The following is a 26,867-nucleotide window of genomic DNA, read 5'->3' on the forward strand; positions in this document are numbered from 1 at the left end:
AGGGCCCTTCCTTTAGGAGCATGGCTGAATGAGCCTGTGCCAGTTAAAACTCAGTCTTGAAAAATGCATATATTTGGAATTCTTTTGCCCGACAGACCTTGTTCTATGCCTCTTGTTTTCAAAACTAAAATACCGCCCCCAAAAAGACTCACATTTCAAAATAAAGAATTGTAATTAAGCCCCCTGAATCTTTTTAGTACCTAATCTTACAGCGCTATTAACCACCGATTCCATAGCAGGGTCTGGCAATTGGAGCATGGCAACAGTGTCGAGAGAGTCGTGCCAAACTTCAAGGTTATGCTCGTCTTGAGTAACTGAAGGGGTCACGCCACACCGTTCCTCACTTTTCTTCTTGGTAAGGCAAGAATAGCTAGTGATCCTTGGCACTCTTTTAAGCCAGGAACGTACAAATATTTTTCAAAGCACAAGAGGAGGGTTGCAACAGTTGTTCTTGCTTATCACAAAGGCTTGCCAGTTAAAATATTTGTTGTGCTGTTACATGCTCAGAGTGCAACAGAACGATACACTTATGGGACAGTGTTTTTGTTAATGCATTAATTATTCCTCAGACAGATTACTGCTCAGTTGTATAATGCAAGAGAGATTAGTAATTACTTCGGGAGCATGAATGAACAGTAATGTGATCGTGGAGATCTGATCACCCCAACAGCGAGGTCTATGCAGGAATAAATTTATACAAACTGTCACGCTTTATCCTGAACTCATCTGTCATCTGGAGTTAACAATTTAGATTTGGAGGATATTTAACAAAAAATTAATGCCATTTACTACTAGTTTGGTTCTAAAGCTATTTTGGTATTGCTTGTTGTTTACAAGTCTTTTCTGTTTACTTAACTGGATTTTTCTTTTAAAGCTGCATTTATAGAAAACAGATTCATTGGCTGGGAGAACAGTCCAAGTAATAATTTTTCTTCTGTGCCAACATGTTTCTTATCTTTTTGGCAAGACGCAGAAGAAAGAAATGAGACGAGTGATCCAGAAACTTAGGATTTGGTCTGGGCAAAAGGATCGTTAACTTTATCCAGATTCAGAATTCATTGGTGCAGTTTTATTTGGTACAAAAATACATTAGGTGGCAAAGCAAGAAAGTTCACCATGTTTCCCTGAATTCACATTTGCTTTGCTGCTGACAAACAGAGGGTTGTTTGGAAAGATTTTTATGTCATTATTACTCAGGAAAAATGGCTATTCTCTAGCTCATAGCAAATAACTGTTCAAAGCTCTATACTGTTATAAAAATGTATTTCATTTTGAAAGAGTGATAAAGGAGCGGTTGGAATTATTCATAGAATCTTGTCTTCTGTTAAGCATGGAAGGTGGGTACTGAGGGCTTTTAAAGCTTAAATTCAAGTGGGGAAGCCAACGTACTTAAAGCAGAGAATTACAAGTGACAAGCAAAGAAGAGACAGCAGGGCAGCATTTCACGGAGAATGAACACAAAGAGATATGTTTGTACTTAAAGCAGAGAATTACGTGATACAAGTGACGAGCAAAGAAGAGACAGCAGGGCAACATTTCATGGAGAATGAACACAGAGAGAGATATTTGTATGTTGAGGTTGAACAGATTGATGTTGCAGAATTTAGAAAGAACCATAACAAAGGTGTAGAGGAATATGTAAAGATGACTTAGAAGTGATCTAGAAGTGAAGATCTTTCTAATGGACACTGTCCACTCACCACAAAGGTTAAAACCACACAGAATTAGTGTGAAAAGTGTTTTTCTTGAACACTTTTGCTGTCAACAGTAACCAGCATACAACAAACGCTTCTGCATTAGCTCCAGATGTCTGACACTGTCTTGATAATTTCTATGTAAAAGACACTGTGACATTCTGTCCTCCTAACTTCTGTCATCAGCAGTATTACGCAGTCATAACTTGTGTGCTGACATTGTTCTCTTAGAGAAATGCCATAACTTTTAAACTCTGGGAAGGAGGCATGCAAAATATATGCTTCAACTTTAAAAATGAAGTCATTCATCCACATTACTTGTACCAAAAAATTAATTCTATAGCTTGAGATTATGTATGGTTGTAGAAAAAGTCCAGAATAAACATTAAAAAAATGTTTTTCAGTTGATGCTTTTAAAAATAATGATTAACCTTGTTATTTTTTCCATTTGAACATGGAGCATTAGAAGAGTTAAACAGTTCACAAACAGCAGCAAGCATTGAAAATAGATCTTTTGACTTAAACCAAAATTATTAGATAGCTTTTTCCACACTCACCGCCACTGTAACGGGAAAGGAATACAAGAATTCAGATGTAGTTCAAGATACTAGGCAGCAAACAAAATTCATGTTTAACCTCATGAAAAAGCAAAAATATTATTCATTTATTCAGTAAGATTTGAACTTTCTCTCTTTGTTAAATATTCTCTCGGTTACTTTTTTCTCCCAGATCCATATTCAGTTTAATTATATATATTAATAACAATAAACACCACCCAAAAGCACACATCACTTTAATTTCCTCATTCACATTTCCCCCCATCTAGTTTGGAATCAGGATGAGAGACATGTTTTTCTTCCAAACTTCTGCTTATGCGCACCAGATGCCAGTAAACTGGGAATAAACCTGTTTTGCACTGGAACTTCAAAATTATGGCTCATGAACCACCCACCAACATTCCAATAGGCAAAACATAGGAAAAAGGTGTTTTTGCAGTCTTGTTTAACACATCTTCTCATACTGTACAACACTGCACTCTGCTCATAGGACGCCACGCTGACAAGATCGCTTTCTAAAGCTAACATCCACAAATACTCTTGTTCAGGTCTCACCTGGGGAGACCACCCTTTACTGGCTTGTTTCCCATTATTGTCTTCCGAAAACAAGACCGAATGTGGCAAATAGATGGTCCATGCACCATGCTCTGAAGACCAGCACATTTGGACTCCTCATCAAGAGAAATAACAAGCTCCTGAGCCAAGGGACGTCTGCTGTGAACGCCCTACCCACAGATGTTCAGCAATCATAAATTAGGGCTAATCTCAGCTCTGGTGACAGCACATGTGGAGATAGATTTCTCTTTGCTGTTTTATTGAAAATGTATCCATCCAAAGTCCTAAGGGCACGCTGAAAATGCTAATTAAAGTTTGTACGCATACTCCTTGGAATAATGTCTAGGACTAAAACCCCTCCCAAAACCTTTCTCCACCCAGAAATCAGAGATCACCCAAGTAGGCTTTTCTCTCCCGGTAGCCTTGAGGTCGGGTTAGCCAGGCTACCCTCACAGCAAACCCCAGAGAGAGGGAGCCTGGAGGTCAAAATCTCTTTCGGGGGGTAGGGTGTGTGCGAGTTTTTCCCATCATGCTGCAATATCAGGCATGTCCCCCCCAGAACAGCTCCCCCAACTGCCACCAGACCCGTTTCAGTCTCAGTAGCTGCGACTGCTGCCATTTACCCCATTTCTTTACCTGTTCAGAACTGCACCCACGATACGGGTTCTGCTTCCATGGCCTATGGCTTTGTGCTTACCTGGCAAAGTCTGAAAGCACAAGGAATCAGTTGGAAATTAAAAAACAAACAACAACAAAAAAGTCAAGACCAGCTTAGATACCTGCAGCTATTTAGTATGAAAAGCTTGAGCCTGCCAGGAGTTTTGAGAGTCCATCCTCAGTACCTCTTTTTTTGCAAAATAGGATTTCAGAGTAAAGATTGCTTTGCTGTATTTGAAAATTTAACCGCCATAATAGTGCACAAATGCAAATTTCTTCAAGAATATTATATTACATTGCTTCTCTAGAAAGCTCTGTTACAACCATTTCAAAGCCTCCCAAGTCATACAACGCCTGCAGGTTTCTCCTGGGAAACATTGACTCACAGGAGCCGTGTTAAGAAAAATGCTGAATTCACCAGGTGCTTTCTGCTCTTTGAAACACCCAAAAAACTTGGATGTGTATGTATAAGCATCTGTGGAAAGCATTGAGTAAATGTATCTACTTAACTTTTTATATGCTTTGGATCATTAGTCAAGCTTACAGGAGACCTGCAGTAGTTTTTGAGCTTTTTTCTAGCAGCCTCTGCCACATTAAAATAAAGACTGACATCTGTCAGTAATGACAGTGCTCCATCTTCTTATACTATATGAGTTTATTTATCCTACAGCAGTTATTAAAAGCAGGCATTTCTTTCAGCAGCAGCTTAAGCAACTCCCTTTGGGCCTGTATGTCTCTGCCCCATCCTCTTCAGCTTGCCGGGTGTACTGGTGCAACTTATGGGACAGTGGCAGAAAACTCATCTAACATTGAAGTTCTTCAAGTTGTGTGGGGGAATTGGTTATGATCTACTTAGTCTTAAGCCACTTATTTGTTTTGGACAAGATACATCTGCTGTTGATCACACAATTCTATCCATAGCCCGCTCCCTATCCTGCAGCCAAATAAGTATCTCATGTAAAGTGTTGCCTCCCTAGTAGAAAGAAAAACATTTTTTCAAGAAAAAAAAAAAATAAATTCACACATACATCTAAGAGAGTGGTACATGCATATTTTTTGGTGAACGGTAAGCATACAACCAACTTCTGTGGCAAGAGGCAGCTACCATTTTGTATACAGTCTTCCACTGGGACAGCTTCTTATCACTCTGCTTTCTCCTGGGGTTAAGCTTATGTGCCTCTTTATAGTATAGAGGATTAAATTGAGCTCCTTAAATAGTTTTGTCATGAAGCTGCATACACTTTCTTTTTTTAAGGAGAACACATTGCACAAACCTGGCTAGACGAAAGCAACTCAATAGAGAATGATAAAGAAAGCACCTACCTTAAAATAAATTAAAAAAAATTACCCCAACAGTGATTTATTTCCTCCCTTTTTGTCATTATTGCAGAAAGCAACAAAGCTGATAAGAAATTGTGCCTGTTCCTGTTCCAGTAAAGTTTTCCAGTCGCATTACAGCCATACCACAACGTCCAGGTAGGACATCTCAACCTGCTAATTTCATTACAAACTATGAATAATGATTACAGAGCGTGAGTGGGACCAGCATTAAATAGCTCTAGGGGCCTGTTCATATGCCACACCGGAGCAAGTAACTTTTTGAACTGGTAAACTTGTTTTGGCAAGATAGAGAGCTCTCATCCTAACTTTTTAAAGAAGCCTTAGGAGTATAAATTGAAATCAAGATTTTAAAGCAACTTTTCTCTTTTCCTTGATCTTCACCCCTTATTCTTGTAACGGTTAGCTCTACTTTAATTCCCTGGTGTATCTCTTGTGATAGCTTTCAGATGCTGATAGATTTCCTTAGCCTACATTAGCTGTAATGATTACTTAAGTAAATATCCCTGTTTTCTCCGGAAAACTTATTTGGATGAACTTAGTAATCAAACCTTCTGTGGCAGGTGGATGTAATCTTTTATTTGAATGAGGGATTTCAGAGCAAAAGTAAGAAAAGTGGGCTGATTGTATTAAACAAACTGCCCAGCTGCACCCACCTGACTCGTTGCATTGTCTTGGGGGGGGACACCTGTGTCTTGTTCTATTTTAGGGCAGCACCAGTTGTACTCCTTTTTTCCCTGGGTGCCTGTGGGCCATATGGTGTTCTGCTCTGAGCAGGAAGGAGGCACCGTGCGGCAGTGCTTTCTGCCCTTCGTTTATGGGAACGGAGCCTGGATTCAAGCAGAAGATGTAGGCAGCTACATCCGTGTCTGTGATCATCCCAAGTGTTGCCAGTGTACTGAGGAAGCTGGAGATACCTACAATGGTGTATCTCTCTTAGGTGAGTGCTTAAACCTATAAGAAATACAGTTGCAAATCCACTTTTCCCAAACCAGTGCTGTAATTTCTGAAGTAAGTTGGGCGGGTTTTTTTTGAGTCATGAGGACCCTATAAAATGTAAGCAAGGCAGAGGATTGAATGATTGTCAGAGGAATTTTTTTTTTTCTTTCCTCTCCAGGAAAGCTATTTGGATATGGCAGGAATCAAACTCTGTGTGTGTGTGTATGTATATATTTATAGCCTATATGTTTGTATACAATACAGGTTATTATGCACACAGTGTAATAGGCATATATAGTCTAATAAGATTCCAAAACATGTGGGTTACAATTTTTATTGCTGTGAAGTCTAAAATTAGTGAAAGGCTTCAGGAAAACAGTTGCTATTCTTTTCTAGTTGTGGTAGAAAACAAAACAACAAAGAGAAGGCAGGCTCCTCACTTGAACAGTGGAGTGCACCTCCTTCCTGTTTGCTTGGGCTCTCCTTTTTCCTATCAATTGTATGAAGTTGAGAATAAAACCATCTTACGTTCAGCAACCTGTTTGCCACTAAGGTGTCTGTTGGTGTATGGGATGTGATGTGTTTCCAGCAAGACAGCTTTAAGTTGTGCTGTATGCAAAAAAGCATCAACAACTGGGTCTTTAGCAGTCTTCTGGCAGGTTAAAAACAGGCTCAGCAGGTGCCGAGGGTGGGAGCAATCTTTAAAACTGAGCGTCTCTAGTGAGAATTTGTAACTTCAGATTTAGGGACTTTGTGGCTATGCGCAGGCTTTGACTAAAACAGGTTAATGTGAGCTTGCAGGTGCAGTTCTGCAGGATGGTGGGGGGTGCATGTCTGCTGCTAGTAGAAGTTGTTATATATGCTGATAGAAAACCTTCTGTATTACTTGGTAATAAAGACATGGTTTGTAATTCTTCTTTTGAGAAACTTTAACATCCTTTGCCAGGTAATGAAGCAGAGCTGTAATGGTTTCTGGGAGCTGTGGATTTGGGTCCTTTAGCAGTTGAAGCCACCTAAATTCATTTAATCTAATGCCTTAAGTCCAGTTTCTTCTAAAATCAGTATCTGCACACGCTGCAAGATTGTATTGTGTATTTCCATCCCCTGCTTAAATGAAAATTATTCCCTGTAACAAAGTCTGTCCTCTCAAAAGAGTTACCCTCATATTTTATGCCACTTCTTATTGATCTGTTCTCTCCTTCACCAACTTCCCTGGAAATAGAAACATTTCAGGTCAGTGTCTGGGACAGGTGGTGGTACCATATAGGAGGTGTGTTCGTGTACATGTGTGTTTACTTACTACATGTGTATTTGCTTACTAAATACATAGGTCTGTTTGGTGTAATGCTTAAGATTCTGCAAATATTTAAGTATTTGTATAATGTCTTTGAAGTAAATGCGTTTTTTTGAAGTGGTAAATATGCTTTGGAGGTGGGTATCAAGCTGAGGCTTGTGCTGAGGGGCTGGGGGACGCTCGTGGGGTTGGACGGAGGAAAGGAGTGAGTAGATGGGCCTGAAACACTTGTTCCTTGTTGTTTGTGTAGTCATAAATGAGGATGCTTGGATTGGAAAAATGAGGAATGTTGTAAAGTGAGGGGAAATCCATAAATGTTATTTGTAAAAGCTGGGCGAGTACCACTAGGTGTAAGTGTGGGGGAGAGCGGTCCCCTTTAGCTGAGGCAGCAGCCGGTGAGGTTGGAGAAACAAGGGGGAAAGGGCAGGGGCAGGGGGGAGTCTTTTCTTAAAGAAATCCCTGCAAGCAGGGGTAGAGAGCACCTAGTGAAGCAGCGCAGCCGTGGACCTGTAGATCTCGGGCAGTGCAATTGTTCGTGCCTGGAAGTCACCTTCTTATCCCAAATCCTGGCTGAGGGGATACCGTGTAGAGCTCAGTGAAAGGCTTTAAAAGTTACCTTTTCTGACAACAGAGTTTCTCTTTCCTTAAGATGTGTCACTTAATCATCTTTGGCTTCACCAGAAAATCAGAGGGATCAGCAACCACAGTGAGAGTTATTTAAACAGTTGACCGGGTAACAATGCGTTTCCTTCAGAGCAGTGTGAAACATCACACTTTCATCCTGGAGACTCTCCCCTGTGCTGTATGCCATTGCTGGAGTCTTTGTGGGAGACCCTTGGAGGGGTCTCATCATGCCCTGACCTTTCTATAGTGAAGAAATTGAGACTACCCTGCCCATGTTTGCAGCAAGATCCCTGGACAAACAGACCCTAAAATGAGTTGTTCTGTGCATCTTTCTCTATTTAATCTTCTGCCATATGATGGCACTGGTTAGCTGACCAAGGGAGATGCTTCTGTTACACTCCGAGCTGGGTTCCCGCTGGCTTATGGCGATGCCCACAGAGTGCTGTTTCTGCCCACGCAACTCCTCCGCAGTTTGCTTGGAAACTTCAGGAGATACACTGAATGTTTGTGGAACAATAGGAAACAACACTTTGTTTTTCATTACGTGTTACTTCATAGTTCTGTAATCTTTGAGATGAATCTCCAGCTTGGCTTTTTGGTGTTATCAAACAAAATATTCATGGACAATTTTTAACTTACAGGGATAAGTGAGTGGCACAGAAAAGGCAAAAAAAAAAAATTACTTGAAGGGGAAAATCTACACAAATGATGAATTTTGCAAATTTACAAGAGACAGTGCTCCCCTGTTCTGTGTGTGCAATGGGAGTGAAGAGTGGCTGAAGAGCCACTAAGTCCATGGTTTAAAAAGGAGGATGGAGAGGTGTGACTTTAAACCTTTGCAGGCATTTATGTCAACTCTGAGTGTTCAATGCTTTATTCTTAAAAAAACCAAGTTTAACAAAAACAAGCACAAAAGCACTCTGGCCGTATGGGATTATTTTTAAATACCTGTTTTCAAAACCGGATCAGCACCATTTCTAACACCACAAATGATTTCTGTGACCTTTATCTTCAGTTAGTTTAAAAAGAAATGTAAGTGAACACCATGTGTAATACACAAAGCTTCCAGATGTGTGTGCTCATTTACTGTCAGTTCAGTTTTTGGGTGCCCAGATTAAAATGATTTGTATTCCTGCAAACTCTCCCCAAAAATCCCTTCTGAGGGCTGAGCACTGCTCAAGGCTCCTCTCTACGAATCTAATTTTAAATTATTATGATAGGAATTATGATAAACACCAAGGAATACAAATAGGTCTGAAATGACGTGAGGCTCCATGATGAAAACTGAGTGAATGGCAGTGGCAGACTGAAAGCGAGCATCCTTTGGGGAAGGGGATTTCTAAAACAAAGCAAAGATCCTGGTTTAATGGGCAACTAACTGTCTGATCCTGTGTGTAATGCAAAGAAAATATATGTAAAATAAGATAAATATATTTTTATGCATTTTAAAAACCAAAACCAGTTATTGTCTGGGATTTTCCTGTGTGGTAACCCGTAAGCTAGTGCAACTGCACTCCCTGTTGCCTTAAATCTTTGACAAATTTTAAAGGAGTTATAACTTTAAAGCCTGATGTATGTCCTTTACTGCTTTCCTATTTCTGCTGGGGCGAAACATGAGCTGTCTCTTGCTGTCACGTGAGGGTGCATTTGCCTGATTAAAATCCCTTTGGCCACTGCTTTGCTTGGGAGTGTGGCTGTGGTTTGGGGTCTGCCCCTGTCCTGTGGCACCTTGAGAGGCTTTTGCCTATTTTGGGGCAAGACGATGGTGAAAGGCTTTGTGTTGGGGATTAGTGCACCAAATGGATGAGTGAGAAAGGTAATAATTAAACAAGATGAAGAGGAAGGCAGCAATGAAGATGGACATGGCTCAAACTGGCAATGGAGCATGGGGTGAAGATGAGTGATTTGAAGGCGAAGTGCAGTTGATCTGTGTTGTGATGGCACAAAAACAATCAAAAAGGTAAATTTGGAACTTTCAAATCTGTTGTTGAAAAGCTAGTCATGATTATTTAGCTGTGGAGATGACATTTTGAAATAGCTATTTGATGATTACTTAGGCTTTCATGTTGGACATACTTTCTTTTACCTTGGTGTTTTAATTTTAAAAAACTTTTTCAAGTAAGAGAATAAAAAGATGACAGTGATTAATAGGACCTCTAACCAAGAGCAAAGCTCTGGAAGCCTCAAAGTTGTTGTTGGTGCCATGCAGAAAGGCCCTGGTAGTCTCCAAGGAGGACAGGAGGATGCAATGTAAAAATGGAAAAAAGGACAGGACGTGATCGCTTGCCTACAACTTGCCAATGATTAAAACGTCTTAGCCACTGGATCCTTTTTATTTTTGCTGTCTAAAACTTGAGGAAAAAGTCTTCAAAACTTTGTCAAAAGTTGGACATTGGCAAAATCTGAACTGGCAGCAGTGCTGCAAGGGTGGTGGACAGCATGCTTGGAAATAAAGCAGCCGGCTTAAAGCTCACAGTCCTACGGAGTGTATCCGTTCCCTCACTTTCCCCTTTGGCATGAAGATTTGCATTTTTCTCTTTAATTTCAAAGTAAAACTATAAATAGGAGTTGGGAACTGTGTGGGTGTGGTGATCGATAGGGTTTGTTTGCTGTTCTCACTCACTCACCTTATAAAGGAGATCTGAGCTTAAATTAAGAGCTAATGATCAAACACTTTGGCAGCCTGTGCCACGTCCTTTATCTGTTTGCAGTGTGGTGACTCCAATCTCTTACTGCGATAGATGTCAGATCTTGGTAGGGCTGGGTCAAGCCCTTCGTATGGAGCTTTTAAATTTTACCATGAACACAAATATGATAGACTGAAAATAAACTTATTTCTTGAAAATGACTGCTTGGAATCACTACATGTTTACATTAATTTTTGGGTTTTTGCTTAGGAGAAAAGAACAAAACCTGTGTTCTTTTGGGGGACGTAATAAGCATTACACCTTGACATAGGCTCTCCTGATGAGAGGTGATAGCACATATTCCTATAAAATGAAGGATGGAAAAAGCAATAAAAAGTTTCTAAGGCTGATAAAAATATGATTTATAGTCAGGACCCAGTTATAAATCCCATCAACACTTACTATAGTTATACTTGCACGTTGTTGCATTGTTGAAAGAAAGGTTAGCAAAGGAATTAGGTATGTGGCACTTAATTTCTATGGTTACTTACACAAGTTGCAACTAGCTTGAAAAATGCCAGCACTGTTAGTAAAAGTAGTAATAGAATTGTGATATATGTTAATAGTCATAAGCGTATCTGCTATCTAAAACCAGGTGTAGTCAGCTGTGTTTTGGGACCTGAAATGCGTAGAAGAACATACAAAGTTTTTAGTAAGGTAATACCAGCTGCCCCAAATACCCCCAGATTTAACCTTTATAAGTTATTTGTAACTCTTTGTGTAGTGGATGTAAAGGGCATCTAAAGGAAAACTAGGAATTTCTCCATGGTACACTGTGATTTTTAACTCTGCGTCACTGGACTATCTTTATCAACAACTCTGTGTATTATTCCCAGGATGGGCAATACTGTCCCTCTGCCTTTGGCTTCAGAGGTTACACCCCAGTTCTGAAAAAAAACCTACCTATTAAATGATTTTTAATTGTTACTGCTGGTTTTGAGATACTAAAATGATTGTGGGTGTACAGGGACGTATAAACACACAAACTCAGGGCAGCGGTATCCAGTGTATTGTGTTAGCTATGTACTCTTCTTTGCTTAATCTTCTCTCGGTGATTTTTTTTTTCCTTTAGGATTATGCCTATTTTTTCCAACCCCAAGCAGTTGTTGGGTATTTTCTACTTGCAAAATCCTCAAACAGATGTAATTCTGCCCCTGCCATGACCGACAGACAAGCTGTCATCTGGAAATCTCTTATATTTTCTTCCTGAACGTGCTTTGGTCTGATACTTTTACTCTTGAGAGGAGTAGTTGTAAAAGTATGCTAATAAAAACTTTATCCTGCTTTATCAAAAGCTGATGCCATGTAGATCCATCTCCCGGTTGTGCAATTTATAGCCTGGCTGTTACCGCTGCCCACTCACATCACCCACGCGTGCGTGTGAGTTTCCCTGCAGGAGTGGCACTGGGAGCTTTGGGGTTTGTGGCCAAGTGGGCAAAAAGAAATGTAAGTAATCCAAGTTACCTCTGTAGTCTTGCCTTCGTGGGTGTATGTTGTGTTGTAGGCTTTAATTGCACAGCTGCAAAATGTTTCTAAAATGCTCTATAATCAGCATTTTCTAAAACTTTAGTTGCATGAGTTTTAGCTCTTTCTGAGCTGTTTTACTGTCTGCAGACTGTGCTGATGCTGTGACGCCTGCCTGGCAGTGGCATGTGGTCAGCTGTACTTGCATGGCAATTTCTATGTGTAACGGTGGTACAGTGCAAGATGCTGATGGGCACCAGCAAACACACAGCTGCTAAGGAGGCTACGCAGATAAAATGATGCAAGCAAAATTCTCTCCTCCCTCTGCTTTGTGCTCTGAAAAGGAGCTTGGCTTGCCATGCCACAAAATTTTGAGGCTAGGGCTGATTTTTTTTTTGCCCCTGGGAAGGGTCTGTGAGGTTGTGAGCCACTTGCCTTGAGCGGCTGAGCTGGAATAAAACCGAATTTCTTGGCTGACTCTGCAAGGCTTGGGGATTGTTGGCCTCTGCGGTAGGATCCCTGGCCAGGGCTGGCCCCAAACACCAGTGGCTCCTGTGCCTGCCTGACATGCAGGAAGGAATATGCTTTTGAGGATTGCAGTACAATACTGCTAAGGCGGTATTTGTGACAATTTCGGGTCTCTGTGCGGCACCTGCCTTTTACTGGACGGGTGTCAGTTAATGCTTCCTGGAGGGGACTTCTCTTCTGTGATCAGGCAACTGGTGATGGCACCTTCTTACCTGACCCTTGTGGCTTGGCAGGACGTACGCTGCCATCCTGAAATGCTTGAGGGATGTTGGGGGCTGGTGGGAGCCCGCCTGTGTGTCCCCCAACTCGTGTTGCTGATGGCGGAAGGATGGGACGGGGCACCCGTGTGCCTGGCTGCGCTGGTTTGAGCTGGGATAGAGTTTGGTCTCAATGCTGAGCAAATGTCAGAGCAAAGGCTTGCACGGATTTGTTCGTGTTCAGGGAAATGTGCAAGAACTGGTTACAGAATTAGTAAGTGTTTGTGAGAAGTGAAACAAAGTATTAGTGCACACCTGTGCATGGTAACTGTGCCTTCAAACTGAGTTAATTATGGAGACGCTTCCTCAGCCCTCCTGTTCCCCACAGATTTGCCTGTGCTGAATGAAGCATGCGTGTTGTTCCTATTGTCTGAGTTAGGTGGAGTGAAACCTGCCTTAAATAATACTGTGGAAGAAAATTTCAGTTGTGATTTGTGTTGTGATGAGCTTCACTGTATAACATCATTAAACTCGGTTATCACAATTAAGTTTTTTGATTTTTTTTGTGCTTTTATGGTTATTTTATTCAGTTGATTTACTGAAGTAGAGTTCCTGAATATGGAATTCTAATGTTCCTGGTTTTGCCAGCATTCTAAAAAAGCTTCAGCAGGTGTCTTGATTTCTGAGAGCTTCACAAATGCAAGAAACAGTATTCTTTTATTATTTTATATAAAACACTGGAGAGGTTAGTGAGTAAACTAATGATCTGATAATTATAGTACAGGTTGACAGGCAAACATTTTGCAAACTATTCCTCACCAGTTTCTGTAAAGCCGGTGCTTTCTGCCTTGCTGGTCCAGAGACATGAGCATAGACTCTTTCATGGAGGGATTGATAGCAGTTGCAAAACTTTCTTGTAAATTTTTTCCCTTGTAAATGTATTCTTTCCACCAATCCAGTGCTGATTCAGTTATAAATGTCTTTGTGTTTAGAGGAAAATTTTTCTGTGTTATGGGTAGACAGCAGCCTTTCTCAGGGATCCCAGACCTGCTCTGATACGAACTGATTGTATAGGCAAAATCTGTGTATGACTATTGCCATCTTCATGATTTCTGGTCTACAGTCTTTGTTGTCTCTGGAACATGGCAAGTAGATGGTGTTCAAGTTTTATTTGAATATCTGACTACATTGGAAATGAGGCAAAATGAATTCGGCCATCACTAATAAGAATAATGCCAAACCCTCGGGAAGTTTCTTTTCTCCCCTGCTTTTCCATAGTCTTGATAATAACTTACTCTGTTACACAAATGTGTTTCATCTGAACGGTTTAACCAATGGCTTTGGAGATGCACCTGCAAAATTCTTTTTTGTGAGCTGAATCATAATGATCATGGTTACTGTGCACGCAGGTGCCCCTTTAGATCTGTCTGTGGTGTTGGTGCATACAGAAATTGGGTTTAATGCAGAAAAACACATCTCCATAAAACAGAGTTACTGTTCTGGCTAGGTAAATACAGTATTTAAGTTGTATTTATAATTTGAGCCCAACCAGTTGTGTACTAGTAACTGTTTTCCTCACAGCAGTAACCAGCAACAACTGCAGACATTGAGTGGTATATTTAATCTAAATTTTGGAGAAATTGTTTAGCAATTAATGCTAATAGCTGGCTGATACTTGCATAGCATCCAAGTTCAACTGTACATTTGCCTTTCACAGAGCAGACTTGCAAACAAGATCTGGCACCCGAACAGGCCTGTGCTAGACTGAAATTATTCATGTGTAGTCGGATAAGTAAACAAATAAGGAATTTGGAGACTTTTTGGATTATTGAATTTTTTCATTTGGTATCTGCCTTTTTAACTTGGAGCCGCCCAGGATGGTCTTGAAACTAAGCTTTTAGGCTTAAAAGCTCATTTATTTCTAGGATATGTTATTGGTACTTGTAATAAACTAATGGGATTTAATAGGCCCAGAATGGCCTCAAAAGGGGGAAACTAGTCGTTGGTGTGATGGACGCATCTAAGAAAACAGGTCCTGTACACTTTGCGATCAGCTTGATGCCCCTTCAGAGTTGAGCTGTGTGGCACTGATGGCTCAGTTCTGCTCTTCAGTGAAATATTATTTCCTTGAAGTATTCCTTTGATGTTTCAAAGTCACAGAAAAGGTGTGTGAGCACTTAAATGGGAACAAACGCCTTCGCAAGGGTGACACGAGGTGAAAAGGGGAAGTGCTGGTACATGGGCTGTGCCGGCTCCTGAGCTGCAGAGCATAGAAAATGTTCAAAATATCAGATGTGTAAGTTGAAATTGCCTCAAGGCAGCTTAATCTTATATGGGAGGAATTGGCATAGTGCATCAACCAAGCAGAAACGGGCCTTGGCAGCAGCAGAGGAGCAGCAGCGTCTCTGGGACAAGTTGTTCTGAACAGTTTATCGCTCGTGTGAGCTCACGTTTGCTGTGTTGCTGACCTGGGGAATGTGTCTCCCGGTTTGATCTCAGCCCGATATCGCCTTCGGCAGAGCAATCCCGCGCTTTATTCGAAACTGAGCCCGCCTTTCAGGGAAATCCTCGACGGCTGCTTTCTGCCTGGGCTCTGCGGTGGTAGGGAGGGCTGCGGCACCACCCCCGGTGTGGTGGAGGCAGATGGCGGAAGCAGTGACAGAGCTGGAAGGGTGAAGAAAACAGTTTAATGAAAATAATGCTTTCTCTAATATAGGTCATCTCTTGCTTTTTGTTTCTTTTTTTTTTTCTTTTCCCCCAGTTGGGATGGGGCAAGTAGGTTTTGCAGCAGTCTGTGCATCCCTGTGTTCAAATCAGCTTGGGCAGTTTGGCGCCTCAGGACTCATTTCTGCTTTGTGATTGCTTCATGCTGGGACATTGCAGTGGGGTTATTTGGGGGAGAATGAAAAGCTTTTTTTTGTTGTTATTCTGGATGGTTTTTGGCACTAAGAAAACCTGTAGCTCTTGCAAAACGTTCAGCATCCCTGAACTTAACCACTATCGTAGCATCAGACCTCACTGGATTTTGGCTTGAGGCTTGCATCCGGAAGTATTAAAACACTTGTGTTAGACAGGAATGTTACCCTCAATATAAATTTCCGTATAAAAACCTCTACTTGTCGTTTCTCCATATATTCCCCCTGTTTGTCTCATCCTTATTTCTTTTTATTGCTGTTTCTGCTTGGCAAACACCACTGCGGTCCTAGCTGTGTGTCAGCCTTCATGGGAGCTTCTGCAGGGCAAGGAGGTTTTAAAAAAAAAAAAAAATAATAAATTTTTAGGTTTCCTACAGGCTCTGTGTGTCTCTGCCCCCATGGTTATGCTTGGTGAAGGAAATGTGCGAGCAGTGGGATAGGGCTCTGAGTGGGGGGTGACATCTGGGGGGACCACACGCGCCTCTCCCAGTGCCTGGGTGGCCACAGCCGTGGCTTTTTCCTCTGCGGTGGGGCACCCTGTCCCTGCCTGGTCTCCCCTGCGCCCTCCTGGTCCTGCTGTGGATGGCATTTACACCTTTAAAACCTCCTCAGCTATGCACTGGCGAAGGGCTGTGTGGTTGTTGGCTCCAGCCTCGGTGCTTCAGGGCATGATTTCAACCATGTCTATGGAGACCAATTTTCAACATCAAAACAAACCAGTGTAAGTGGAATTTATATTACCTTTTAAAAACGCAAGTCAACAGAGCTGAGGACTCTGCTTTGAGGAAGCCTCTTGGGTTTGTTCAGGGAATTACTACAAATATTTTACATCCTTTTTGAGACTCCAGGCAACCTCAGGAAGTGTCTGCCGAGGACAGCTGTTGAAATACCCCAGGTTGCTTAGCTGATCAGGGGGATTTTTGGGACCTGTGGTGTAAGAAAGCATACACCCCAGCCCCCATCACCAAATGTCCTATGCTGCTTGAAAGCGCTGTCTAATTTTCAGAGCCAGGCTGATCTTTCTAAACATTTAGATAGTATTTTTCCCTCCTGATGCACAATGTTTTCAGCTTGGGTGATGGTGGTCAAGAGCAATCAGAGCAAAAGCCTTGATCGCAAGTGTCTGAGTGCATACAAATTTGCGTAAGCCCAAAGGCAAAGAAATACTCTACCACCCAGAGATGGAAAATATCCCTGCAGCAATGTCACAGAGGTGGAAGGACTGAATTCTGCTAAGGTTGCACTGGAGGATGCATTGGGATGCTGCCCAAAGCTCATTGAAAAGGCAGGTTAAAGACGGGGGGCAGGGGGTGCTCCACCCCCTCCAAAATGTGCCTCCAACACTTGGTGCTCAGACTTAATATCTTGCAAACTCAGTAATAGATGCTTAAAGCCAGACTCTGGCAATTTTACATATGTGTTTTTGTCTCTTCTAAAGCTGGTTAGAGCTTATGCCATCTGCCACAGTACAGGGAAGAGAAAGACACACCAAGCTACTGGACTTAACATTTGAAAATAGCCTGGTTTAGCGATTCTGGCCTAGGTATAAGCACCAAATTATGTCAAGATGAATAGTGACTTCACTGCTAATTTTATGATAGGAGAAGGCTGTGCCAACAACATGTGTTTTAATTATCTTGGTACCTTGCAGGCAGGTGGATTTGAGTGGCATGTTGGTGCTGGCTGGATGCTCGTTTCTTTACGTATCGGCACTGCATGGATGTATCATATATCTGTAATATGTATGTGTGCATAATCTTTCGGGAGAGTTTTATTTTCATCTTTGCTATGATGTGAATGTGATGCCTCTAGCTTTTCTTTACACTTGTATGCAAACAGCCTTTGTGCAAATCGCAAGTTGAAGCGCTTCACAAGAATGTCACTGTGGCCTTTTAACTTCTGCCAACTCCAGAAATGGGGGGAAAAATTCTTAAACTAAGCAAGGAAACGTATTCCTGAAAATGTTTACTTGTGATGGAACTGGGCAGCATTCAACCTGGTGTGATGGAAATTGTAACAGCCAGCAATGCTTCTACTGTATAGCAGGGGGAAAGAAGAGTGGCTGGACAGAGGGCGGCTTCCTGATAGAAGCGGGAAGCTGAACCCTAGCCAGTTTGCTTAGAGGCGGAGCGGGCTCTCAAAACCTGATGCTCGTGCAAGGGTTTCAGTGCGGTCTCATTCTTATGTTTCCCAGTGCTAGTGGGGAAAATGATGCACGAGTCTGGCTTGCAGTAAGACATAAGCATATGTCAGCTTGATCTGCTCTGTTTGCAGAAAACAGAAGAAACTGTGGCCTTTTGTGCTATATTAAAGAAACTACTGCTCAATTGTCCATGAAATTTTAGCACGTTATTGGAGATGTTCACTGTATAATTTAGGTCTTCCCTCTTTAGCATACCAGAGCAAAGGCAGAAATCTTCTGACCCCATTAAAGTTTCATGTTACTATTTCGATCCTCGTGATTTGGTTTTTAGTACAAAATCACGGGCCTCGCGGTGAGTGCTCGGCGTGTTGCTTCATGTTTTCCACTGCCTACCTACCTTTGCCAGTTTTTAAAGCTCTCACGGAACAAAACAGCCCTACTAAATATTGGGGGGTAGTCTTTAGACCAACCCTGGGTTGCAAAATTGTCTGGAACCTGGTTCGTTATGGGAAGAGAAAGCAGAAAATGCGAACTTCAGCCTCAGGCTTTGAATCATTGCGAGGATCAATTCACATCTAATAAGTGTGTGCAGAAATGGCTTTCCTAGAAATGCCGTTATTTGCAATGATCTCCTTCCTGCTACCTTCCCCCAGGCAGTGCCTTTAAACTGTGCAGGAGTTAAATTTTTCTCCCTGGAAGCTGATTTTGTGTGTGTGGTTTTTTTTTTTGCAAGCATTTGCTGCTCACAGAGTTTGCTTTAATGCTTCTGTGACCACTGCTGAGCTGGGTGTGAGGGATGGTCACCAAATCCAGCACCGGCAGTTTGCCATGGACTAACTACAGCAACCACACAAAAAAAGTTACTAGTGCAAACAATGGACGTAGCATCAAAATGCTTTGTGGAGGCTACCTCCCTTTTCCTTTTTGGTGTGCTCTTCGGAGCTGTGGTTTCCTTCTAATGGTCTGTTGGAACCTTGATGCTGCTCTCATGAGAGGCGGTGGTCAGTTCAGAGGCCTTTGCTGTTCAAATAAAGCTGGGATAACTGCTCCCCCATGTGCATCGCTTTACGTTTATCCCCTTTGGTTTTATTTGGTGTGTTTTCTCAATATTCAGAGCACTGTAAAGGCCCCGTTTTCAAGAGGATGCCAATCTTTACCTGAACAACTGGGTATCATTAGTAAAGTTTGCTGTTCCCCCTCTTCTATCCACTTCTTACTTTAAGGGAGGTCCTTTGATACGTTGCCTGTAAGAACAGCTCTGGCACAGTGGTATTGCCAAATTCCTCATCCAGGAACACGATAGAAAGTTTCACTTAGTTTTTGTGCCATGGCATTATGGTTTTTTGCTTGTTCCCCTAATGTGTGGGTCATGCCTTGGCCCCATCAGCCTCCTGGGTGACTGCTTCTGCTGTGATTGGAAGAGGCTTGATTTGCTAGTCCAGGCGCTTGCGAGTTGCTCCTTTGGCCTGCCTGGTTTGTTTTTACGTGTGACCTTCCAGATCTCAGGAACACTTCTATTTTCCCCGTTCGTATACAACCTCAGCTTCTCAGAGGATGACTTATTGATTTTAATAATGCCTTTTACCCTGCTGTTTTGGTATGTTGGCTTCCCCTCTGCAGCCCTTACTCTGAGCTTCCACAATCTGTTTGTTTTCCTAGTTTCCATGCCGCCTGCAAGAATTTCACTCTTTTGACTTCCCACTTGGGTGTTTGTTGTATATATTTCGTATAGGAAACATTCCTATATATTGCACATAGATACTCCAGAAACACTCAAAGTGCAAGGAAAAAACATGACCCTCCAGAGGAGGTGGTCACAGGTTCAGATGTTTCTGGAGTGGTATCGGCAGGACTTAGAGCTTTGAGGTGTCTGTGTAACTTTCATGATCGTGGCTTCATAGTTTAACAGCAAAAATATGTTACTTTTGTCAACCCAGCTGGCAGGCTGCTAAATTTGAAAGCCTTTCTGTATGCTTGTTTGGGTGTATGGCTGGGGATGGTGCATGCCTTTGCATAGGGAGCTTTTGTAGACCAGAACTCCAGAAGCTTTAGGGGGTGTCATCTTGGGGGGGTTGAGGGGGTGCAGAATGTTTCATTAAAGCTATGCAATAAAGTGCACCAGAGTGTGTTTGCAGGGCAGGAGCTGCTGAAGTGCTTAGCTGAGAGCTGCACCTCTCATTTCCGAAGGTCTGATCTGAAGCATCTTAGTGGGAATGTTTCCCTTGTTTGAATATATACACACTGTGTGGTTAGGTAGAAATCACAAAAATATTATATCAAAACTAAAAAATGTTCGTTATCCAGACACGTTTCTAGGAGGGAGCAGAGATGCAGAGCGCTGCTCTCCCTTCTGGGACTGTTGGGATTCTGGATCAGAAGGTCCAATAGTTTCTCTCTCAAGTGAGAGCAGACGCAGTGTGTGACTGACACAGTGTGACCGCGCTTACAAACAACACCTGGTGCTCACCTAAGGCCAGTGCTTGGATCTGCAGGAAGCATTGCTGTGTGTCTTGGCCACACAGCCCCTAATCCAGTAGCACGGTGTTTTATGAGATACTGGAGAATAAATCAGGGCAAGCCCTTAATACTACTTTGTCATGTTGCAGTGACACAATGGTTGCAGCTTTTTCTGCTGAGCAAATATACGCAATAAGTGGGAGGCTTTAAAAAGAGTTAACTTTGAGATCACTTGCTTTAAAAAAAAAATTACTTGTTCAGGTACATAATCTGTATCAATATAAAATTGGACTGTATTTTTTCCCATGCAAAAATGACAAAAGCTGTTGTACTGTCCTTCAAATTTGCTTTGGCAACTATAAGCCAACTCCATTTTATTAAACAGCTCTCTTTCCTCCTAATATATACAGAAATGTTTGCAGTATAAACATCTTACCTAGACATCTGCTTTTCCACAGATACAAAACACAGTTAACTTTTTGCCCTGTTTCTGTTCACTGGGGCTGATAGCTTTTTCTGCTGGCCAGATGAAATAAAATTGGTCTTTGTACCAGATGCAGCACAGTTCAGTTTTGCATTATGCAGGTGTTCCCCCAGCTGGGAAGTGTGGAAACGTGCCATTTTGCTGAGATGATGGTGAGGTTTAGAAATGTGAGGGCGTTAAAAATAATTCTCCGTGTTAACAGTGGGCTTTGTCCCTGGTGGGCTCCATATGCCGAACAGCTGACTGGGGCAGCAGCTGTTCTATATTTTAATAGGAGAGTTATAAAGTTAGAAACATGGATGATCATTCAAAACATAAGCAACTCTTTGCAGTCATGGAAACAGGATTCAACAATAAACTTGCATTTGTGAGCCTTCCAAACAAAATAATCCCACTGCACTGTGTTCAGGTGGTCTAGGGAAAGTGAATGAACTTGCGTTTCTATTTCCTCAAGTCCTGTTTACTCAAGGTCCTTTTTCTTTTTTTTACTTTTTTCTCCCTGTTTTCTAATTCTGAGAAGATATTAAACTTTGCATGTGATCCTGACTTAAATTCTTTACCAACAGTGACAGAGATTTATATGAGAATCTTTCGTGAAGTGTGTTACTGATAATGGTCATGCTGGTAGGATATAGGGAAGGCTGAGCAAACACTTTGCTCTCGTATAATAATTTCTTGGGATTTCAGTGCCCCTTTTAACCCAAGTAGCTAGTCAAATGCTTGTTTGCTGCAGCTCCGTATCCTTCGCAAGGAACATACGAAGTCCTGCTTTCCTGGAGGATCAGGTGAACACATGGGTTTCCATGCTAGCAACACACAAGTTGTATGGTGCAGTGCCGCATACAAAAGCTCTCCTTGTTCAGGCTCTGAACCATCTTCTCATTTTGATTATGAGCTTTTTTGGGATGCTCTCACACTTGATCATGTACCGCACCCCTATCCAAAACAATACCAACCACCCCCTTCCAATTTCTGCTCAGCCCTGCTATATCCCTGGCTTGCTCTGCTTGCCTGCTTGTGTTTTGGTTTGGAGGGGCTGCTGTTATTTCAGCTCCCTGCTTCCATAAAAGCGCTGTGATTAACGTTGTGCGTGGAGAGTGGGTGGTGCCCACGCCCAGCGACTACCTTCAGGTCTCAAGAAACCCATAGCAATATCATGGCAAGCAGCTGGATCTGCACTCCTGAGCTGTGTGATAGCCTCTGGCTTGGCTAGTTTGGGCCGTAAGTGGTCTTATATAGACCTGAATATTGCAAACAGCCGGGGAGAGCAGGGTGGTCAGCTGGACAGTTTGTGCGAAAGTAAAACGGGTTAAGCCAAGTCTATGAGCATGATGAGATGCGGAGGAACGAGAGGGCTGAATATGGCTTGGGCGCATATAGGCAGCTACAACTGCCTCTGCTGTTCATGCCCTTTGATAAGTATATAAATGTTATTTATTCTATATATAATCATCAATTTTGGGTCACTGTCAGATAAGCAGAGAATTAAAAGGAAGATTTAAGAGTGCTGGTGGTGAAACTGGTGTACATATTGGCAGAGCATGAAGGTAAAAGTAAATCCTTGGGGCAGAGTCTGGCAGCTTGGGGATGTTCGGGATGATTTGTGGCTGCACAATTCACTGCAGGAACCAGCCTGGTGCCCTGGAAGCCCCAGGAGTGAAGGAAGCAAAGCCCCTTCTGCCTCCTCTGGGCACTTACCCAGAGAAAAAAACGGTCCATTTTAAACCTGGAAACAACAACAAAATCAACTGCTTCTTGAAATGGGCAATGCTGAATGACACAATTTGAGAAGTTAAAAGTTGGTGTAAAAGAACAGTGCTGATGCTGGAGGCAGAGGGGATGCCAGGGGGCCAGCACAGTTTGTTTGTGAGGCCGGATGACACAGGGGAAACGCTGGTTGACAAAGTACAGAGGTAGCATGTGCTGCTTGCCACTAGAATTGCAGGGAGGTGGAGGAGGTTGGAAGCGTTTTGCTCAGTAGACGTGGGGAATGAGGAGTTGCCTCTCAAACCAAGCGTATCTGTTGCAATGATGAACGGGGAGGAGTCCCTCTGGGGAGAGGAAGGAGCTTCCTACAAGCTGAACTCTCTATATCAGAGTTTTCACCGTGGAAAACCCCAATTAAATGCCTCTATAAAGCAAGTGGGCTTGTATTGGTGAGCTCCTCCCTGCAGAGAGGGGTGAAGGCTACCTGGGGTCTCACCCCACAGCTCTGGGGCCCCAGGCAAAGAAAACGTGACCCAGCGCCAGCACTATTTTGGCCTGTGCCACAACGACGTGCTCTGACCCTTTTGGCAGATGAAGTATTTGTTTAAAGCCACAAATGACTGCCTGAAGGAACGATCATTGGATAATGGGGTCTTGCTCTGCAATTTGTCTGAGTGCAGGGGATGTGTCACCCTAAACCCGAGTGCTTGTGGCCTGTTCTAATTTATGTTCTGGAGTGAATTTTTGCTGTCTTGGCGTGTGGGACCTCTGGATGCCAAGTCCTCCAGCCATGCTTATTCCTTCTCTTTGAGCACATCCCCTGAAAGCCATCACTGAGAGCGACTGACATACTTGATAAATATTAGTCTGTTGTCTGCACCACAAGAGGTTTTCTTGTGACTAATGTATGCACTATTCACAAATATTTTTCTATAGAAAATGAAGTAGAAAAGAGGCTCCTTCCTGTAAATCAGCAACTACCTGGCAATATGTGTATGTTGGTGTATCTTTTATTTTTTAATGTCAGTAAAAACTAAAACTTGGTAGGTAATACATTCTTCCTTCTAGAAAGGAATTGTATTTTTCGTCTTCCATGAGCTAATGCTGTCTGGCCCGAGACCTGGGTCACTCGGACTCCGCAGAACTCAACGTGCTACTCCCACAGTAGCTGACAATTCGACCATCTAATGCGGCTAATAAACTACCTCAAAAAAGATTAAACGCAATATGGTAAGAGATCTTTATTAAAAATTTTGTACACCACAGGATTAACTACTACATTTTAAACAAGAAATAAGATTTTACATATTACAAAAGATGTTATTAGTTCTTGAATTAGAAATAAATTTTATGAACACTGTACATGATACATCTGAGTCGTAAGAACAGGAATAGGACCGAGTGCCTGGAAATGATACAACCCAGTAAGCGAATGCACCCAATTCTTTGTATACAACATAATATTTCTGGAAAAATAGCATGTTAACTTCTGTCTGAAAACGCTGTATCCCTCTAACCAGTAACTACCAACAGTGTTCTCGGGAGAAGGCAGGCAAAGACACGTGTGCCCTGCGTGCTGATTTTCCATTTGGAGTTTCTTTCATCCTCGGAGAAATTTTCTTCCTACGGTCGTCTTCTTGGAGAGAGCAGAATGCTATTCCATGGCATGGTTAACGCAATCTGCATATAAAAATCCAATGCAAAACACTTCTCACAATGTAACTTTACCTCCAACCCAGATTAGAAGAACCAACTGATAGCACGTAAATGTCTACAGAAATAGATTTTTATTGACTGTTATCTTTTGTTACAAAGTAGTTAAAAAGAAATATATTTTTAGCTTACCAGATAACCATTACTGTGTATCATTAATACTATATAATTTTTTCTTTTTGTCAGTGTAGCTGCATTAGAATTTAAAATAAAAACAAGACAGAAGATCACCTCTTAATTGCATGAGCTAGTTGGCTAGGAAGGGTGTGTGAAGTTTTACAGGCTAGTATGAACATACAGTTCTCATACAAAAGCGTAGTATGTATCTAGTCCAAGAAAGGTAATAAAAAAAGATTTAAATCTTTATACAGAAAGTGACAATGCCCATGTTATACTATGGAACACATCTACTAATTTTGAATTACAGGTGTAATGTGTGGATTAAAGATATCAACTTACTAAACAAATCTTAAAAAAAAAAAAGAGCAAAATCTATAAATAAAATAGTAAGTGCTTTCTTTAAGATAATATTCTTTGGCTGCTTTAAGTGCCAGTGAAGGGTTATTGAAAACCACTAAAATGCGTAAGGTCCCACTATTATTGTTAATCTTAACACAGAGCTGGTACGATAGTTCAAACTGTTGACTGTTAGCATCTCCAGATCCACGATGTGTTCTCTTGGTCCCGATAGTGATTTCACCAGTACAAGCATCGCACTTACGGCGCTCGTTTGCTGAAAGAACGACAACAACAAAAGTTTAATTCAGTAAAAACTAAAATGATTCCCTAGTTGCGTCAAGAGAGCGCTTGTGTGTTACCACACTGTAAAAATGCTCTGTCTCAGCACAGAGATACACAATGCAAGTATTCTTTTAACAATTTTAAATGGCCATGACTAAATCTCACACCTGGCTTTGCTGCAGGGAAAACTTTACCTGCCTAGGGCTCAGAGGAATAAACTGCACTGCAAAATCTGTTCCTGGTTATGTTGACTCTCCTAAAGGACATGAAAAGCGGTAATCTATCCCAGGATGGGCTTTGTTTTTTATCCCCATCTATCAGCTTTTAAAATATACGGAGAAGCAGTAAAACAAGAGAGACCTAATGCCTTTAACAGTGCTGTAGCTTGTTCAGTGGAGGGAAGCTCCTAAGTCTCTCATGGCTCATACTCCAGAAGAAGTTGTGTTCCCCTTGTAAGCACAGAGAATTTTTGCGAGTGGTGTGCCCATTGCCACCTGCCTCTTGTACTGCTCTGAAGCTCTCTTCCCAGTTTGGGATCCTGCTGCTGGGGAACACCGACAGGCTGTTTCTGTGGGATGCTGCGAGTTTGTTAATTCCTAATTTCCAGGTGATAATAAAAAGGTAAACTCCATCCCTCCCTGCACCTCCTACAAATATTTTCTCACCATGTCAAATGAGTAGGGTACACAGATGAATCCAGTCCACCTGCTGTATCTGGGACCCAGCTCAGACTTTTACTACAACAATAGCAGTAACTTCTAGGTAAGCCTGTGTTTACTGCAGTCTCTTGGCAGGAATAAACACATGCTTCCTTATTTAAGGCCTGTGATTCCGTGTTGGGTGGCAACAGAAGATTGGAATTCTTAGTCTAAAGAAAATCGGTCTGAAGGCTAGGCTGGGATCTAACCCAAACTAGAGCTGGAGTGAACCTGTTATTATTATGCAAACAACAGTTTGTATTTTGGCAGGAGGAACGGATTTTTGATGTGCAATAAACCCAGGGAAAAGCACTGGATTGTAGGTTATAGCAGAAGTCAGATGCAGATGAGTAGTTCCTTGCTCCCATCTTGGAGAAACGTGGTGTAAATAGGCAATGCCATAGCTTGGTACATTTTCTGCATGTATCAAAACCCCCTGATCTTCAGATATGAAGGAAAATAAACAAAAATGAAAACCTTCCAATTAATATATTTCCGACTTAACTTTTTTTGTGCTGATTGTTTTACTGAGTGTAAAGCCACATATGAAACAAAAGGATTTCCTAGGAATTTAAATATTACAGGTGTCCAAGAAAATTGTATTTCTTGCCTCCCCCAAAAATCTTAAAAAGCAGATGCTATAGACAGTTTCATTCACGTGTGTCTACTTCAATGCATTATACCAACAGGAAGTACTGCTGTTGTAAGTCATTTGAACTTTTGGGGTTTTCTGAAATGGTACCATCACTTCAGGAAAATAAAGTTTTAAGTATACCTCAACACAAAACCTTTGCAAGTTGGCCTGAACTAAGCACTTTAGAAATCTGTGCCCCGTCCCAAGATGATATTTTTTACTTTTTCACAAAAATGAGAGATTTAATAAAAGTAACTGCACAAGGAATCTTTCTATAACTCTCTCCTAAATACTTATATACGGGGTGTTGGTACAGAGAGTGAAAAGCATGGAGGTATCTCATTTGTATCTGACATGAGTGTCACAGGATTGCTAAATATTTGTGATTGCTACGAGTGTATTCATTTGAAAGAAACAGTGTGATTCTCACTTTAGAGTTTTCAGGTAGAGAAGTAAAAGGCTTTTACTTCCAACTAAAAACTTGGAAATCAAGCCCGTTTTATTAAGGAAGTATTAAAAAGTTGATAAATTTTGGGATGTTGTGATGCTCTTACGGTTTTTATACCCTGCTGAGGGTCCAACTCCCACCAATACTCACTCTCAGGTAAAATTCTCCATTTTCGTTTCCAGACTTGATCCGGAATGTGTTAATAGTATTAGGGTAAATAGTGGTTGCCTGAATCTGGAAGATATCGGAGGGCACTGTTCTGTCTGAACGGATGCTCATGTATTTGTACACCACAGAGTAAGGCAGCTCTCGGCAAATGGCATTTGAAACAGGGCAGACACAGCGGCTGAAAAACAAAAATGGGTGAAACTGTGGTAGCTGCAAACATGGTGC

General features: G+C 41.8%; 1 protein-coding gene and 1 long non-coding RNA gene across 3 annotated transcripts in view; one reads left to right on the plus strand and one right to left on the minus strand.

Annotated features, from left to right (window-relative positions):
* The first annotated feature begins 244 nt into the window (after positions 1-244).
* On the plus strand, positions 245-5,735 carry LOC134513953 (uncharacterized). Its single transcript, XR_010070559.1, has 3 exons — positions 245-355; positions 4,854-4,939; positions 5,511-5,735. It is a non-coding gene; the product is annotated as an uncharacterized LOC134513953 (long non-coding RNA).
* A 17,739-nt stretch (positions 5,736-23,474) lies between these two features.
* The window catches only part of EFEMP1 (EGF containing fibulin extracellular matrix protein 1), a 50,135-nt gene continuing 46,742 nt past the window's right edge, over positions 23,475-26,867 (minus strand). For both annotated transcript variants that reach the window (XM_063331169.1, XM_063331168.1), the window contains exons 10-11: positions 26,625-26,820; positions 23,475-24,686 (exon numbers count right to left, since the gene is read on the minus strand). In XM_063331169.1, the coding sequence (XP_063187239.1) occupies positions 24,528-24,686; positions 26,625-26,820 (355 nt within the window). In that variant the 3' untranslated portion in view covers positions 23,475-24,527. The remainder of the gene's footprint in view (positions 24,687-26,624; positions 26,821-26,867) is intronic.

Source organism: Chroicocephalus ridibundus, chromosome 3 (genome assembly GCF_963924245.1).
Source record: "Chroicocephalus ridibundus chromosome 3, bChrRid1.1, whole genome shotgun sequence".
Classification (NCBI taxonomy): domain Eukaryota; kingdom Metazoa; phylum Chordata; class Aves; order Charadriiformes; family Laridae; genus Chroicocephalus; species Chroicocephalus ridibundus.